General features: G+C 43.0%; 1 protein-coding gene across 1 annotated transcript in view; it reads left to right on the forward strand.

Moving 5' to 3' along the window:
- Nucleotides 1-75: 75 nt before the first annotated feature.
- The window catches only part of MIS18A (MIS18 kinetochore protein A), a 23,750-nt gene continuing 8,408 nt past the window's right edge, over nucleotides 76-15,417 (forward strand). The window contains exon 1 of the mRNA XM_010183218.1: nucleotides 76-133. Within this exon, the coding sequence (XP_010181520.1) occupies nucleotides 76-133 (58 nt within the window). The remainder of the gene's footprint in view (nucleotides 134-15,417) is intronic.

Genomic DNA, 15,417 nt, shown 5'->3' on the forward strand with positions numbered 1-15,417 from the left:
GGGGAAAAAAGATTGCACAACTTCACCACAATGTGGTATAAGTGCAAAGAAGGAGTAGGCAGAGGTTTAGGCACAATGATGTACTATTTCTTGAAGAACCCAGTTTCTTTCATGATATATGATACCAAAACTCGTACGAACAGAAGACTGAACACCGAAATAATGAGGGTCAGGTATTCTTCTGGTTTTTAAATTAAATTGCTTTTGAAAGCATTTATGTCGAAGCTGGTCTGGTTTTAGTCTCCTTTCTGGATTTTGGTTTTGTGGTTGTTTGGGTTTTTTTAATTACAAAAGCCCTGATCTTCACCACTGCTGGGACTTGCAACAAAGGCACATCTTCTCTCCACTCTTGAAAAGATGAGAGTGGAACTAAAACCCAGAAGACTTGCTGCTCATCGATTATAGATGTTTTTATTGGAAATTCTCTCTGAAATCCGATAAATTTTTCTTGAATGTGGCCTCGAGGGCAGTTGAACACACCACTCCAGATATGCAAACATGCAGAGCCTGGGCTTGAGCCTTTGAAATGTAAAACAGGCTTTGACTCATGAATATGTGCGGTGCCTAGGTACTTTGTACAAATTTTGTACTGGGAAAAAATCAGGAATTCACACTTCTTGTGATGTTTATGTAATGTTCTTTTTTTTAAATAAAAAAGTGTGAAATGCAAATAATGAGGCTTGCTTCTACATATAAATATTCTTGCCATAAAGAAGCCGTAATATCTATAACAAGATTCCATTTAAAAATATAAAATATTTATTGAAAAAGCTGTGAGCCCACTAGAGGCTAAATTTTGTGTCATACAAAATCTCCAGGGTGTCTCATCAGGAAACTTTCTTTGTAATGGAAAAAACATGTTTTACTTCATTAAAAGAAAGTAGGCAAAATGAAAAGAAAGGAGATCCTAGATGAAAGATGTCCTGCCATCTCATCTAACAGGAAAACAAAACACTCATGACACAGTTGTCTCGAGGGACTGAGCACATCTAACAGTGGTTTACAGTATGATTTTCTTGAGAGAATTCAAGAAATTAGGTAAGACCGTTCAACCAAACTAAGGCCAGTGATGCAGAAACATTATTTTCCTATGCAGATCTCATTTTAATTGGCTATAAATTAAATTAACTTTCCCCAAGGTGAGTCTGTTTTGCCCATGGGGGTAACTGGTAAGCAACCTCCCTATCTTAATCCTGTCCTATGAGCTTTTTCATCCCATTTCCCCTCCGTGTCCTGCAGATGGGGAGTAAGTGAGCGACTGGGTGGGGCATCCAGCAGCCAGCCACAGTCAACCCACCACAACATGTAACAGCATAGCCCCTTTCAATCCCCTAATAAATTAACAGACCCCAAATGCCACAACTCAGATGTTACACAGTCTCCAACAAGTTGCAAGCCCAGGATGTTTTTGAGTGTGCACTCGCGTGCTTTGCAGTAGCCTTTCACAGGCCCGTTGGCCATATTTGCTTAAACCAGTAAGTTGTGTGGCTGTGGTGCTTGCATGAGCAGAACTCGTGTGGAAGCTCAACCAGTTGGAAAAGTGATTCCTGAGTGAGATCTGCTGCTGGAAACAGCAGGTGCAAACATTTCTGAATGCAGTTTTCTCACTGCTAAAATAAGGAAGGTAACTTTCGAGCTTACAGCGGGCTTTAGCTAATGAGGTGCACAGTGCTACAGAAGGGGAAAGCAGTACCAGGAGACAGCGACTGTGGCTAGGGCCAGGCACGCGTGGTGGTGTGCTTTCCCCACAGCAGTGCGTCTGAATCCTGACCAATTGCACGTGAATCCGCGCCAAGGGTTCATACTGAAAGGATGATTTTCTGATGGCCTTAAGCGTTCAGCAGTGAGTACTTTCTCCCTAGCTTGTAATGTTTTGTTAGTATCTCAATACTGCTATTACCAAACTACTCAAGGTTGGAGGAAAGGATTGTTCATATGCATTTATTTCCTTTTATTCTTTTTTTTTTTTTAACTGGTAGTTTTGGAAACAGAAAAAGGAAAATAATGCAAGTGAACTGACAATTCTAAGCCTGTCCTGTAAAAGACATATAGCTTATGTGTGCTTATCAATAAAGAGAATATAGCTGTGCATGTGGGAACTTTTAAAAATCAGCCTTAATCTCTCACCGCCTCCGAGCTTCGATATATTCTAGCAATGTGGCAATCAAAAGATAATTATGAAGTTCGAGAAATAATGGTCAAGTATCTTTAAAAGCTGTAGATGGTTAGCAGTTGAATGATTTGTATGTGTGAATTACTGCCAGCATATCCAAAATGCATTTTAATAAATTATATAGATGGAGAGTCATCATCTTAAGAAATTAAGCTTGGTTAAAATAAATTGTGGAGAGCATTTGGCAATGCAAAACCTACCCCAGATGCGGGCCCATGTTTAACAAAAAGGAGTTTTTGCAATTTAATACAAGTAACTCACTTTGATGCTGTTCTTGTGATGAGAACCCTGTGGATGAAGCTCCAGAGTGCTCTGCAGCGGGCCCAGTGGTGTGGTGTCCTTGCCAGGACAGCCCGTTTAAGCCATTTACTCAAAATTCATAAAAACTCAGTGAAGTCAACAGCCCTGAAAAATACGTTGCTTCTTGTTGTACCTGCTGTATAGACCATGTGTGGTTTTGGGTTGCAGATGAGGCTTCTCCAGATTTGAAATGGATCTCGGTGACGGGCTGCTGGTGCTCAGAAGAGGACATCGGACACGCTGGCAGAAGAGGACTTCACATAGCACGAGCAATTGGGCAGAACGATTTGGCCTAGGTGGGAGTGGTGGTTTGGGGCAACATTTTTATAGAAGTCAACTGTGTCTGTGAACGAGCAGAATGAGCTGATTTGGGTCACACTGGTAGGTGCAGCATTTTAACCATCCGTGAATGCTGCAGACCACACAGTTAAAGCCTCTGTTAATGGAGGACTCTGGGGGAAAAGGAAATAAAGTGCTCACCATGGAGAGCAGAGCACTGGAAGGACCTTGAAATGGGTATGTATGGAAACGGCACAGAAGGAAATGCATTTCTCTCCCCCCCCCCCCCAAGTTAGGTGCCATAAGGTAGTCTTGCATTTTGCATATTATTTATTACTGTTTATATACATACTATATGCCTTCCATTTCCAGGTAATTTTAATGGAAAAAGCAAGTCTTTTCAGTGGTTCAGTACTTTCGAGTCATGTTCCAAGTGCAACTAACAAAGAACATCAGTTGTTACAAACGGGAGTATTCACAAATTTCAGAAATCCCCTTGGAATCCATTTGTAGAGAAGAGATTCTTGAAAAACAGGGTGACATGAGTCTGTCACCAGTCAGGAGGAGGATGCTGGAGCAGACGGGGCAGTTCTGTTGTAGGAGAGGCGTTCCAGTTCAGGGCAGCAATGATTCAAGTGCAGTTGCTGCATCCTCGGGGAGGAAAATGGGTTCAGATGGTCGAGTCCTCTCCTGATGATCCTGTGTGACTGCAGTGGGGTTAAAGGTAGCTGTCCCACTTTGTGATGGGACAGCAGGTGTCAGTAAAGGAGTTGGACTACCTCAGCTCTGGCAAAAGGTAAGGGTGCCTGAGGGGAGGGGAAGGCTTTTGTGGCCACCTGAGTTGACCGATGGAAATCTTTGGTTTTCTGATACATCTCTGCCCATGTTGTGCCTTTGGTTTCTGCAGCCTTTCCTTGTTTTCTCCGTCTGCCCATGACTCAGTCTGACTCAACGTGCTTTACGCCTTGACAGGTTTCCAAGCCCAACACCACTAGTAGTCAGTTTGCTCAAAATGCAAACTGCAGAAGTGTTTATCTCAGAGATTTAAAAATTGGAAGATTAAAAAAAGCCCCACAATATAAACACATGCCTGGTGGTTGGGTCTGTCTCTTGTGTTCAAGGCTTTTTTAACACAGCCCAACCCACCCACTCTCTGGTACCACCATAGCCCACAATTCCTGTACGCAGTGTAAGGCTGCTCTGGCAGTGCTTCCCTGTCGGAGTATTTGCTGCCTGTTTGCAGACATGGAATTTCTAAGCTTCTCCTCAAGTTCTGAATGGACTTTGTGTTGTCCTCAGCCCTTGCTATGCCAGTTTACATCTACTCCAGCCCTTGCCGCCTTCCTCAGCCTGACTCTGCAGTGCCAGCTTCATGCTTACTGGAGCTCTTAGGGTCCCTCACCCTCTCATGAACCTTCACCTGGTTCTGCCTGAGCTTGGTGGAGCTCCAGGGGTGAGGATAGGTGGAGAGAGCAGAGGCCACTGAAGAGACAGGGAGTGCGAGTGGCCCTTCCGACTGTGCCAGCAGAGCTAAACCTGTCCTCTCCACCTCACTGAAAAGCTTCTGTGACCCTCACAGAGGGCTGTAGCTGCTGTTAAACTCTTAAGTCAGCCCCAGCTGGAAGCAGGCAAATCATGCAGAAGTGTGATGTTGCTTTTGTGGTTTTGCCAGCATTTTCCTTTGATATAAAATATGATAAAGACATTTCTCTTTTTCTAATGCCTGGGTATCTGGCAGATACCATTTCAAGACTGTTCAGTATTAGCAGTTTCATTTCCACCTACCATTTCAAAATAGACGAAAAATTTATTGGTTATTGCTGGCAAAACTGTATTTCTGGGCAGCAGGTACAGGTAATGATTTTATTCAGTAAGAGACTGACTTGAGATAGTGCTGCCATCAGCTTTTCAAAGGATATTCTAGGTAAACAGTGCTTTAATAAAATTTAAATAACACAATTTTTGGAAAAGTAAATAAAAAGCATATTCTGTTCTTGAGGGAACTGCTGAGCTTTAAGGTAGTGAAGCAAGCTGTAACCCTTCTAAAAGCAGAGTTTTATTGTTGATGTTGCACTTGACATTGTTGCTTATTTTTCAGTGGATCGGCAAGTGGAGGTGTCACAGAGATGCAGCGAATTAGTGTGACCTGAGGACTGAGCCAGAAGTAGATGACTCGTGGCTTTCATGAATCATAAACAATATTGGTTATGCTGCCTGTTCAGTAAGAGCCACGGGATGCTGCTTTGTTTCACAGCAAGACAACCAGTGAAAACTGGTGCTGCAGAGATGCCCCCGGCAATAACTGCCCTCAGTGTGCATCCAGGTGAGCAGTGCAGAACTCTTTACAGGGCTCGGGGCATAACTGGTACACACCACCTGCTGGAGGGGTACAGCTGCTCCCAGCCAAATGGGTCATAATGAGAACCGCTCAGCCAGCAGCACAGCCTTTGCACTGTGTAACTAAGAGAGGAGTCTGAGTCTGAATCTTTACTTAAACACGAGAGAGAAATCTTGCAGTCGTCACCATCAGGATCTAGACTGCTCTTCTAATCAGGCAACTCCAGCAACACGGCTCAAATATGGCTATTGGGACTTCCTTGTGTGCATCCAGGACTTCTCAAGTTTGGCCTTTGCTGAAAGACATTCTCCTTTTTCTTCTTCTCCTGAACCAATTCAGGTTTGTGGTATCAGTGTTTAATGGGCAGTCACAGCACTGAGCTTCTCCCTGCAGTCGGGAGGACTGCACTGCTGCGTTTGTGTAACCCCTTCCAATCTAGCTCAGGCTCAGGCCCTTCCATCAATGCCAGCTTCATTTGAAAGGAAGGTGGGTGTCTGAGGAGTAACCGCATCTGAGTAAGGGCTACTGAGATGTCTGCAGTGAGGCTCTTCACTGCTGGAGCTGCTGTCTTCTGCCTGGCTGCTTACAATCACTTGTCTGTAATGTGTGGACAGAAAAAACAAATGTATTGTTATGAGGGACATCCATAAGGCAAATAGCAGCAGTTTCATAAGGAAATACATAATCAAAGTTTCTAAAAAAACAGAAGATGGTTCTTATAGCACATCCAGCATGAGAGATGTTTTGGAGCGGGATCCCTCTTTATCCACTATGAGAATCATGCCCTTACCTGGGAATGGAGTGTGACCAACAGCAAAAGGGTGAGCTGTGGGTGATATTTCGTGACTCCCCCTTTCCCCCCTCAAGTTGGGACCTTCAGAACAGCCCTTTAGCACGTTTCTTTAGCTGGATTTTTAAAGAGGAAACTGGAAACTTGGCTATGACTTGCTCTGTAGTGAGAGTGAAGGGGAACTGTCATGGCTGCTCCTGGGAAAGAGAAGTGGGGTGAGAGGTTTGTGTGACTCTGAATGGCTGGACATGGACACAGCCACTTCACTGGGGGCAAGAACAAGAGCCGTGTGTGATATCTGGGACAGATCCCCTCATACTGGGGTTGGGAAAAGGCAAGACAAAACTCTAAAAGGGCTGGTGGGGATCTGAGCAAGAAAATAGGACAGACTTAAAAAGAGTGGGTAGAAGTGGGGAAACAGGAAATGCCTGGTGTGCAAATAATAATACAAAGATGTGTGGTTCTGCTGGAAAAACATGTTAGTGGCGGGGTGGAGTGGAACAGTAGAGAGCACCCTGCCTGATCCTCTCTGAGCCCTCCTCCCAGCAGCTTCCCAAACTTCACCCTTGAAAAATAAATAGCAGCTGAGTCCTGGCCTAGATGCTGCAAGTTCCATTCGGTACGGGTGAACACAAAATCCCCACTACTACTCTATCCTTAGGGCTTCAAAGGTGGGGAGGAAAACTACACTGGGAAGAAAAATGTTACTCAAAAGTGAAAATTAAAAAGGAAAATTTTGAAAAGTCTTATTAATGTCCTGGAGCCATGGCTTTGTAGGCAAGAAAGAAGACATCTTTGACTTAAAAGCCACATTTGTTTCAGTGGCTAGACAAAGATGACAACCAAAATCTAAAAACCAAGGTAAAGTCCATGGGATTAAAAGGAAAATATTTTTTAACACTTTGGAGAAAAGGAAAGATAAACGTTATAACTTCACATTTATATTGATCAATTGCTAAAGAAAGCTTAAAATATCTGTGCCTGACAAGACGAATGCAGCAGGGATCTTGCTTATGTTAATTCAAAAAACTGAAACAAAACCCAGAAGGCTCAGCAACAGGCCCACCACAAGCAGGCAGATTTTGGGTGTTCTTTGCTAGGAGGCAGGCATATTCCAGAGATCTCTCTTCTCTCTGTTTCACAGCAGCAAGATGAAAACACTCTTACCAAAACAGGATGTTTTCGTTCCAGCCCATTAAGCAGCTGAATATCATCAGCCAGCTATCTGTATTTTAAAATCAGCTGGAGAACTTGCATCCCAGAGACTGTCTGAGGAGAGCCCTGGCCGGCTGCTGTTAATGGTTAACCATCCCTGGAACAGCAGGGAGGCTGGAGGAGGCTGGAAGGGCCCTGGTGTGCCAGTACCCAAAGAGAGCGAGCTGGTCAAGCCAGGTCACCATAAGGCAGCGCAACTGACCTCAGCCCCGGGCAAAATCATGGAATTAAAGCTAAGATAAGATACACGTGAAAAGGCATTTCAAAGGACAGGAATACTAACACCAGAGAGCGTGGTTTTATAGAAAGCCAGATATGGTGAAAATGTCTGATGTCATTTTTTGAGAGGAACACAACTTGAAGGATAAAGGTTGCTGCATCCATGCAGCTCTTTAAACAGCAGTAAGGCGTTTCACTTAATATTCCACACTGCTTTCTTGAAAAAGGAACTATACACAAACCCCATTAAACAGGTGTTATATGAACTAGGCTTCTCAAAGAGTAACTGGAGAATGATCTCCGACTGTGCAGGGCTCCATAGCCACCCAGTCCTGGTCAGCATTTTCATCAGAGACCTGGAGGTAAATGTAAGGTCACTCTGAATGAAAGATGCAGACACAGATACAGCGACACAAGGAGGAGCAGTCATATAGCACAGACGGGGCAGCTAGTTAAGATGGACCTATTCAAACAATATTAATATATTAAATTTAAAGCCTCAACCCTGGCAATAATGTTTTTCATTGAGAACTGCAGATTTTTCATAAACCATTTTTGCAAAGGCAGTGAATTGTGGCACACAGAAAGGCTTGAGATATTCAGAAAAAAAAAGTAGAGCTAAAATTTTGTATTTATGGATTTTTAGGGACAGACATGATCTTTGAAAGCCTGGAGCAGGAGGTACTATGATTCCAAAATGTAATATATTTATAACACTCTAGCCACAGTGATCACTTTTTGGCATTCTTCATTAATGAACAACTACAATATTTTTTTAATGCAAATACATGTTTAGCCCGAAGTTTATTGAAGAAGTTTATCAGTTGAGCTAAGATGCAATGCTAAGGCATTTTGATTTAACTAGGGAGAGAAATGAGAAATACCGACCCACTTAATAAATACAAGATCTTGTTCTCCTCTGCAGGGGTGTAGCACACAGGCAGAGACTTTGGGGGCCTGCATCCCTGCTCTCAGTGGGCAGCACTCTCAAATCTCTTCCAGTGCATGGGCTGTCTGTGGTGTGGTTTATGTCCCTTGAGAGGGAGCTGATGTCAGTCTCAGGACTGATAATATGGTTGTTCATAGGACATTATTTGAATGCATGGCTCAAGAGTAATTTTACTCTTTAAATTGTCACTAGCAAATGTCTGTCTGGTCACTATATGATGGAAACCATTTTGCATCCTTTAAAGCCATTTAACAATTTGAAAACAAAAAGGCCCATCATTTCAGTTTGTAGCAGAAAGGACAAGAACTAGGAAGAACATCAGAAAGCAAAGGAGAACCCCTTAAGGCTAAGACAGCCAGCCTGCTTCCCAGGACCTCAGCAGTGCACTCCACCGCACGGCCCATGGGGATGGATGCATGCCTGGTGGCACCAGATTTGGTGGGTGTCTGAGGAGCAGCCACTGAGGGCATGTTCTGACCTCACTCATATGTAGCAAATGGTGTCCCCTCAACTGCAGTGTCTCAGTGCATGGGAACAAAACCCCAGCCTGCTCTTTTTGGAGATCAGTTATCTCTGAACAACCTCAGTGCCACTCTATCAAGTGTGCTATCAATGCTAGGCCTCTCTCCTGTAGCACAACACCTGCTAAAAGGCATGGAGCATATTTCTATAGATGACAGGAGTGAGAACACTTCCCTGTGAAGACACTGTAATTTGTGCTCTAGTGACTGAAGTAATCTAACAGGCTTTGACAGTTCATAGCTAAACCATTTTTACAGCCTCTGCTCCTCTGGGTCTGATGGCTGCTCACAGGAAAGTGGGCTGGTTCTGTCAACATGAAAGGAGAAAGTTCTCCTAATGATGGAAGTGTGAAAGACAGCTTTATCCCTTGAAACCTGGGGCTTGAGAATAGCAAGATTTGTTACCTACTCTTACAGATTAAATTCAGAAACTGTATTGGGGAGAAATTGGGATGGACCCCCAGGAACACTGTATATGGGAAGCCAGCTGTAAAGACTTGGCTGTCTCTGCTTCTTCTGACACAAGGAATGATGCTGTAATCTCTGCAGACCAGTCATGTAGACCTCAAATACTGGTGCTGTGAGCATCCTGACCATGAAATTTAAATACCACTGAGAAACTGGGTTATTTCGGAGCTCTTCACCAATCCTGTCTACAAATTTCAAGATAGCTGGGTGTGAGAATACGTGATTACCACTAGTGAGAGACTGTAGGTAGAGATTGCAGTTGACTGTATCTTAAGTCAGTTTACAGAGAGAGAAGTTACCTTGATTCCAGGAAACAGCTCACTGTGAAAAAAGAGAAGGCTGCAGAGAACAGGAGCATGGTCTGCTTAGAGAAGTACCTCTTATCAGGATTCTCTTATTATAGAATTAAAAAGGGCTTCTCCTCCCCAAAAACAAGGTAGCATGCCCAGGTAGAGCTATGACACGTCTTACTGTCATCTGAAGGCATATGGTGCCTTGAGTGTCAGATTCACTGCCTCCATGTACAGGAATAGGTATTTTTTGTTATTGTAATATATGGTGGTTATATTGTTTACTAATGAATATTACAGTCTTGAAGGTCAGCTAAAAAAAACCAAAACAACCCTCTGAAAACTCTCAGCCCTCCTGTGAAATCTAGGATATTGCTGAAGTTTTTTTCCTGTCATAGGAACGAAAATCCCCGAGCTGTCGAATATCCAAGTTAGCTTCCCAGTTCCAGGAATAAAGCAGCTGTTGCAACTGATCTGGATGGAGCAAAAAATTGAAAGACCACATGGACATTGTACAGTCTGTCCACCAAATCAGTGGTTATCTGTCTGTCCATGGAGGAAACTCTCACCTGCAAACTGAGAAGAAAGCTGGCTGCAGGACAAGTGTTTTCAAGCCAACTCACACAATTATGTTTGGCAAGTGGTATTCTCAGACCATGTTACCATATGCCCCAGAAATGTTGGGTAAAAGTTGGTGGTAGTCAGGAGAAAAAATGTCTAAACACTGAATCAGGTCTCTTACTGCAAGAAATCTGTCTGAAACCAGCAAGGTTTATGCTGTCAAGAAGACCAGAGCCACTTAATTGAGCCTCTCTGAGGCTGCTATAACTGCAAAACGTGTGGATAAGGGATGAGACATGCAGATCTTCCTGCTCTTGGAGTACCTCCCTTTTTTTTTCTACATTACACTGTCTGGGAGGAAAGTGATAGCTGGAAGATTTTGGATGTCCACAGCGGTCTCAGTCATGGCTGTCAGGAATGCACAGCCTCCAGTGAAATGCATGGGAAACCAAGGTGTGCTCTTGAAAGGTCTGGGAAGGCACATGCTCGGCCCCTGCTTCCACCACATGAAGTTCCAGTCTCAGCTGACTTTTCTGTATCATTTTGGATGGTAAGAACCACAGCGGATGAAATTTTAATACTGGCTGGTGACTATAGCAGTGTGGTAATCTACTGCCCTGGCGTGCTAACGGGTTTGAAATAATTGGTCCAATGCCTCAAGCCTTTTTTCTTTATTTATTTCTGTAGGGACAGTGTAATGGTGACAAAAGGGACTAGGTCGTGGATTCCTTGCTGCAGCTCTCTTGCAAGCATCAACCCTCCCCCCTCTCCCACATTCACTCATCTGACTTGGCACCAAAGTACTTTGTATTGCAGAGAAGAGTGTGGTGCAGTCAGATCGTGGATTCAGGCCCAGGACTTCTCAGTGCCTGTGGCAGGATTGTGCTGTGGCACAAGGAGATCTAGTTGTTGCCTAAGCCTTTCAGAAAATACTTTGACACCGACATCTTTTTCATGCAGGTATGCAGGTAAAAATCAGCAGACTGTACTGTGGTGCATGGCATGCCCTTGCTTTAGGGCCTTAGTAAGACCTTTAGGGCTGTAGTAAGACCTTGGTGTACACAGTGGTGGAAGAGATACAATCACTGCGTGTTACACAAGGCCAAAATGTGACCTTCAGGGCCCCCACTGAGATCCAGCTGACAATGAAGACAGCTGCCACATGGTGGTGGGGGGGTTGCTCGACCGCCAAGCAAGAAGCCGCGCTCCTATGAACTGCCCAGCTTGGAAGCAGGCTTGTTTCACCAGGTGGTTGAGCAAGCTGGAACAGTACATGCTGCCCTATACACCCCTAGGCTCGACAGAGGGAGATGGATGAGCACAGAAACAGCGAAGGTAAAAGTTCTCCAGCCTTGACTGGTGACGTATATGTGCATTTGTTGAGTGAATGCATCAGAATTTTCAAGGGAAAAGAGACAGGAGATTTCAATCCAGAAATTAGATGATCCTCATGTCAAGGGTATTGAATGGATGACATAAAAAGAAGATGACAGGGGAGGACAGTGGAAGTTAACAGGAAGAACTTATTTCGGGCACCCCACCTAGTTTTACTGCTGGAATTGGGAGAAGTGTAATTGGAGAGGGAGTTAAAAACTCAGATGGAACTCAGTCAAAAAGGGAAAGGTTTGTTTGGGGTGTTGGATAGTCTCTCCAGTCCTAAAATTGTTTTCTCATAGCATGTTTCAAGCTTAGGAAAATGGTAAGACAGGATGATTTCAGTGCCTAAGCAAATCTCATCCAATGCTGCTTCTCATTACTGATTTCTGGGCTTCTCACAGAACAGTCCTAGACTTACCTTGTTCACAACAGCTTTTTCAGTGGGAAAAAACTGAATATATTAGGGATAAATACAGATATTTTTAAGCCAAGCGTTTCACTCAGTAACATGACACAAAAGTAAAAAAAAGTAAATTTAAAATTAATCCTTTTGTTTAAGTCTTCGGAACTCTCTGATATTTTCATATATACAGATTTCTCCTGCCAGTCTTTTTAGGAACAGTATATCAGTGGGAACATGACTGTTACCCTGTAATTTTATGCCCATTTCCATGCATTTCTTGTATTGTTAGCTTGCCTCCTGCTTTGTGGTTTACTTGGGCAAGTTGCCTTTTTTATTGTTTTTGTTACCTTTTGTGAGCATACCAGAGGCCTTAGGGTGCCAATAAACTAGAATATTAGCACTCCTTTTTACTGCCATAATATACCCATTTCCTTCTGCTTGTCTGTGACCTAATCTTGAACCTCTGCCTAATCTGCTGAGCTGAATTTTCTGTGTCCTGATCAGATTAGGAGGAGCAGTGGGCAAATGCATACTTGTTTGCATAAAATGTGTTTGCCAGAAAAAAAAAACCTAGCAGCAAACAAAGTAAACCCAATGTAGAATGCTGCAAACAGAAACCTGTCCTTAGACAGAGTTCAAAATCACAGGCAGTGTTACAACTACATTCTCGTTCAACATCTGCCTCCACAGGACAGGGGACTATAATCTTTTAGAAGGCCGGGGACATGCCCGTCACTATGAGGTATTTATGCAGCCTCTCTTTTTGGTCATGGAGGTTTCAGGTGGAAACACTCTACTAGAAGAGATAAGCTATTCAACCTGTCTGCCAGTGGAGGAGATGTCCCTGTTTTGTCAAGCCCAGCTGTAAAAACAGTCTGGATAACAGGAACACGGGGGCTCTGGGATCTCTTTTTGTAGAGACAGATAAGGACAGAAGTTCAGATATGGGCCATCTCTGGGAAGGAAGGTATTGTCACACTCCTGCCAGGATTTGCAAAACAAAACCAACAACAACAGAAAGGAAAATTTGCCCAAATCTTCAGCCAGTTACAGATCAATAACATCACAGAGATAATTTGCACTACAAGAACTTAACAGTGTTTAGGGACTGAGTCATTCATGTACCTTAGGCAAAAAAAAGAAGCCTAACCTTCTGTGTAACATGCCAGAGAGTGACAGACCATAGGCACCTCACAGGAATTTTTGGATGAATACAAATGCACTTTTTTCAGATGTTCAGTCATTAAGTAAAAAAAAAAGAATTCATCACAAACCATTTAATAGTCTACTCTAAATTGTTGCAGTGAATCATTACCCTCACATTAAATATGTGGTACATCTGAGTTTGAGTAGCATCAGCTCCAAGCCATTGCATTTTAGCATGGTACGCTTCCATTTGATAGTTGTTATTGTGGGAATTGGACATTGGTGCTATAAAGATGCAGACCGTTCACAAGGAGCATCTTTGAGCCACTGCTCCTGGAGAAACTAATTGATGTGAGTTTATTTCTCTCACTGTAGGATGTGTTTCTGGAACTCAAATCAGGTTTTTTTCCTGATTTTTCCCCATTTCTTTAAAAAGAATTTTAAAAAGTGCATTCTAACATAAGTACAACATTCTTGGGATGATCTAAGCAACAGCACACATATCATTTTCCTGATCTCAGGAATAAATTTTCCCTTAATTTGCTTACATCATACAGAATTGCTTTGGGAGCTCATGTTTACTTGCTTTACCACCCTGATTCCTACTTCCTTCTCAGGGGTGATTTACAAGAGGCACTTTCCTATCCTGTGCATAAAACAGACCCTCTTACTTCCATAGTATGCAACCAGGACAGCTGGCATAAGTAAAATGTGTGTAGTTTGCCAACATCCCAAGCAGCCCAGACCGCTCTGCCCATCCTCGTGGTTTACTGCTCCCCCATCTTTCCATCATCTGCAAACCTCATCACTTATGGATTTATTTTTATCCAGGTGATTAATAAAAACGGTGAATAGCAGTGGGTTGAGAGACACTCAAACCAAAAAATAACATTAAAAAGTGTCATCTCTGTGTGCATTTATAAATGTTGTATGTAATTGCTGGATCACTTGAAGCAGTGAATGAATGTTTCATGCAGAATATTTAATCACACTGATCCGTACTTACTTTATCTCTGGTTGTACTTACTTTACTGGAGTTGCTCCAGAGCGGGACATATACAGTAAAATAAGGAAAAGAAAGGTCACAAACGCAGCAAGCCCAACCCAAAAGGCTATGACAATAGAATCTGTGGACACAACACAGTAATTCTGTCACTGGTACCATCGCAAATATAAAACACAGCAATATAATTTATGATCTCTAAGAAAGGTGTGCCATTTAATTAATTCAATTTAAAAAAGCCTTTTAGAGAGAGGAATCTGACTGCCAAATTGTTAAGAAGTCTTGAGAGCCTCCTAGCAGTTTATTGTAGCAGTGTATGGCCAGGGCTGTGGGAGAGGTAGCGGAAAAAAACACAAATCTAGCAAGTGTGACAGTAACTAGTACTGTGCATGTATTCAAAAGGTAATATTGAGCACTTAGGAGGTTTTTCACAGTTTCATCTCTTTGCAGAGGTTACACATTTCCTTTTACAAAATCACAGTGCAGTAAGCAGTGTTGTACTCAAGACTGAGCCGTTACTGCTCAGTGCATAGCCAAATCCTGCTCTCAGGTGAAAAAGTACAACAACCCATGATCTATAAGATGATGGCTTTTAGGGAGGGAATTCTATCCTCTAAAACATTTTCTACCAAGCAAGGCTTGTTGAAAAGTGGCTGTGACCCTCACAGCCCATCAGTCCAGTGGAAGAGAATGTGAACTTTCCCCTGTTTGGCTGCCACACTTCTGTAATCATCATAAAATAGTTCAAAATGTAGCCTACTTTATCATGACTGAGCGGTTTCTTTATGGAACAAGTTAAGTGGATTCCTAGTGCCAAAGTACAGGTTCACAATTGGGCTCGTCATTAGATGGGATGAATCTGCTCCTGCCCCAGCAGCACATTTGATTCCTCTTGGGATCAGTGTGGTGGTGGTAAACCTCCAAGTTAAAGCCTTGAAAAGGTTGGGTGTTCTGCAGGGCACAAGTCGAGAAATGCCCTGAATTCACAACTGGCTCCTCACTTTTAGACTGAGGTGAAAAAGAAGGGTCATTGACTCCAGAGGCAAATATTGACCAAGATAAAATAAATCTTCCATCTCAAAGGACAGAAAACATTGTGTTCTTTGAAACAGGGCCAACATGTTTGATTAGGTGCTTCTTTGTGAAAAAGTTCAGAACGTGTTGTCACCAGAGCCACAAAGAGATTAGGGAGAATTATCCCAGCTCCTTTTAAACCTAAAACTACAGCTGACCCAGCCGGGGTCTTATCAGAAAGCTGAGTTTTGGCCAGGCTACTGAGAAATAAGAATGTGGAGGCTCCACTTATTTTATTCTTCCTCTGTTAAAAAAAGTTTTACTGAGCTTTAATTCAGAAGTTGTTAAATTACCACGTGAGGGCCCATATT

This window comes from Mesitornis unicolor, unplaced genomic scaffold (genome assembly GCF_000695765.1).
Source record: "Mesitornis unicolor isolate BGI_N332 unplaced genomic scaffold, ASM69576v1 scaffold11684, whole genome shotgun sequence".
In the NCBI taxonomy this organism is placed as follows: Eukaryota; Metazoa; Chordata; class Aves; order Mesitornithiformes; family Mesitornithidae; genus Mesitornis; species Mesitornis unicolor.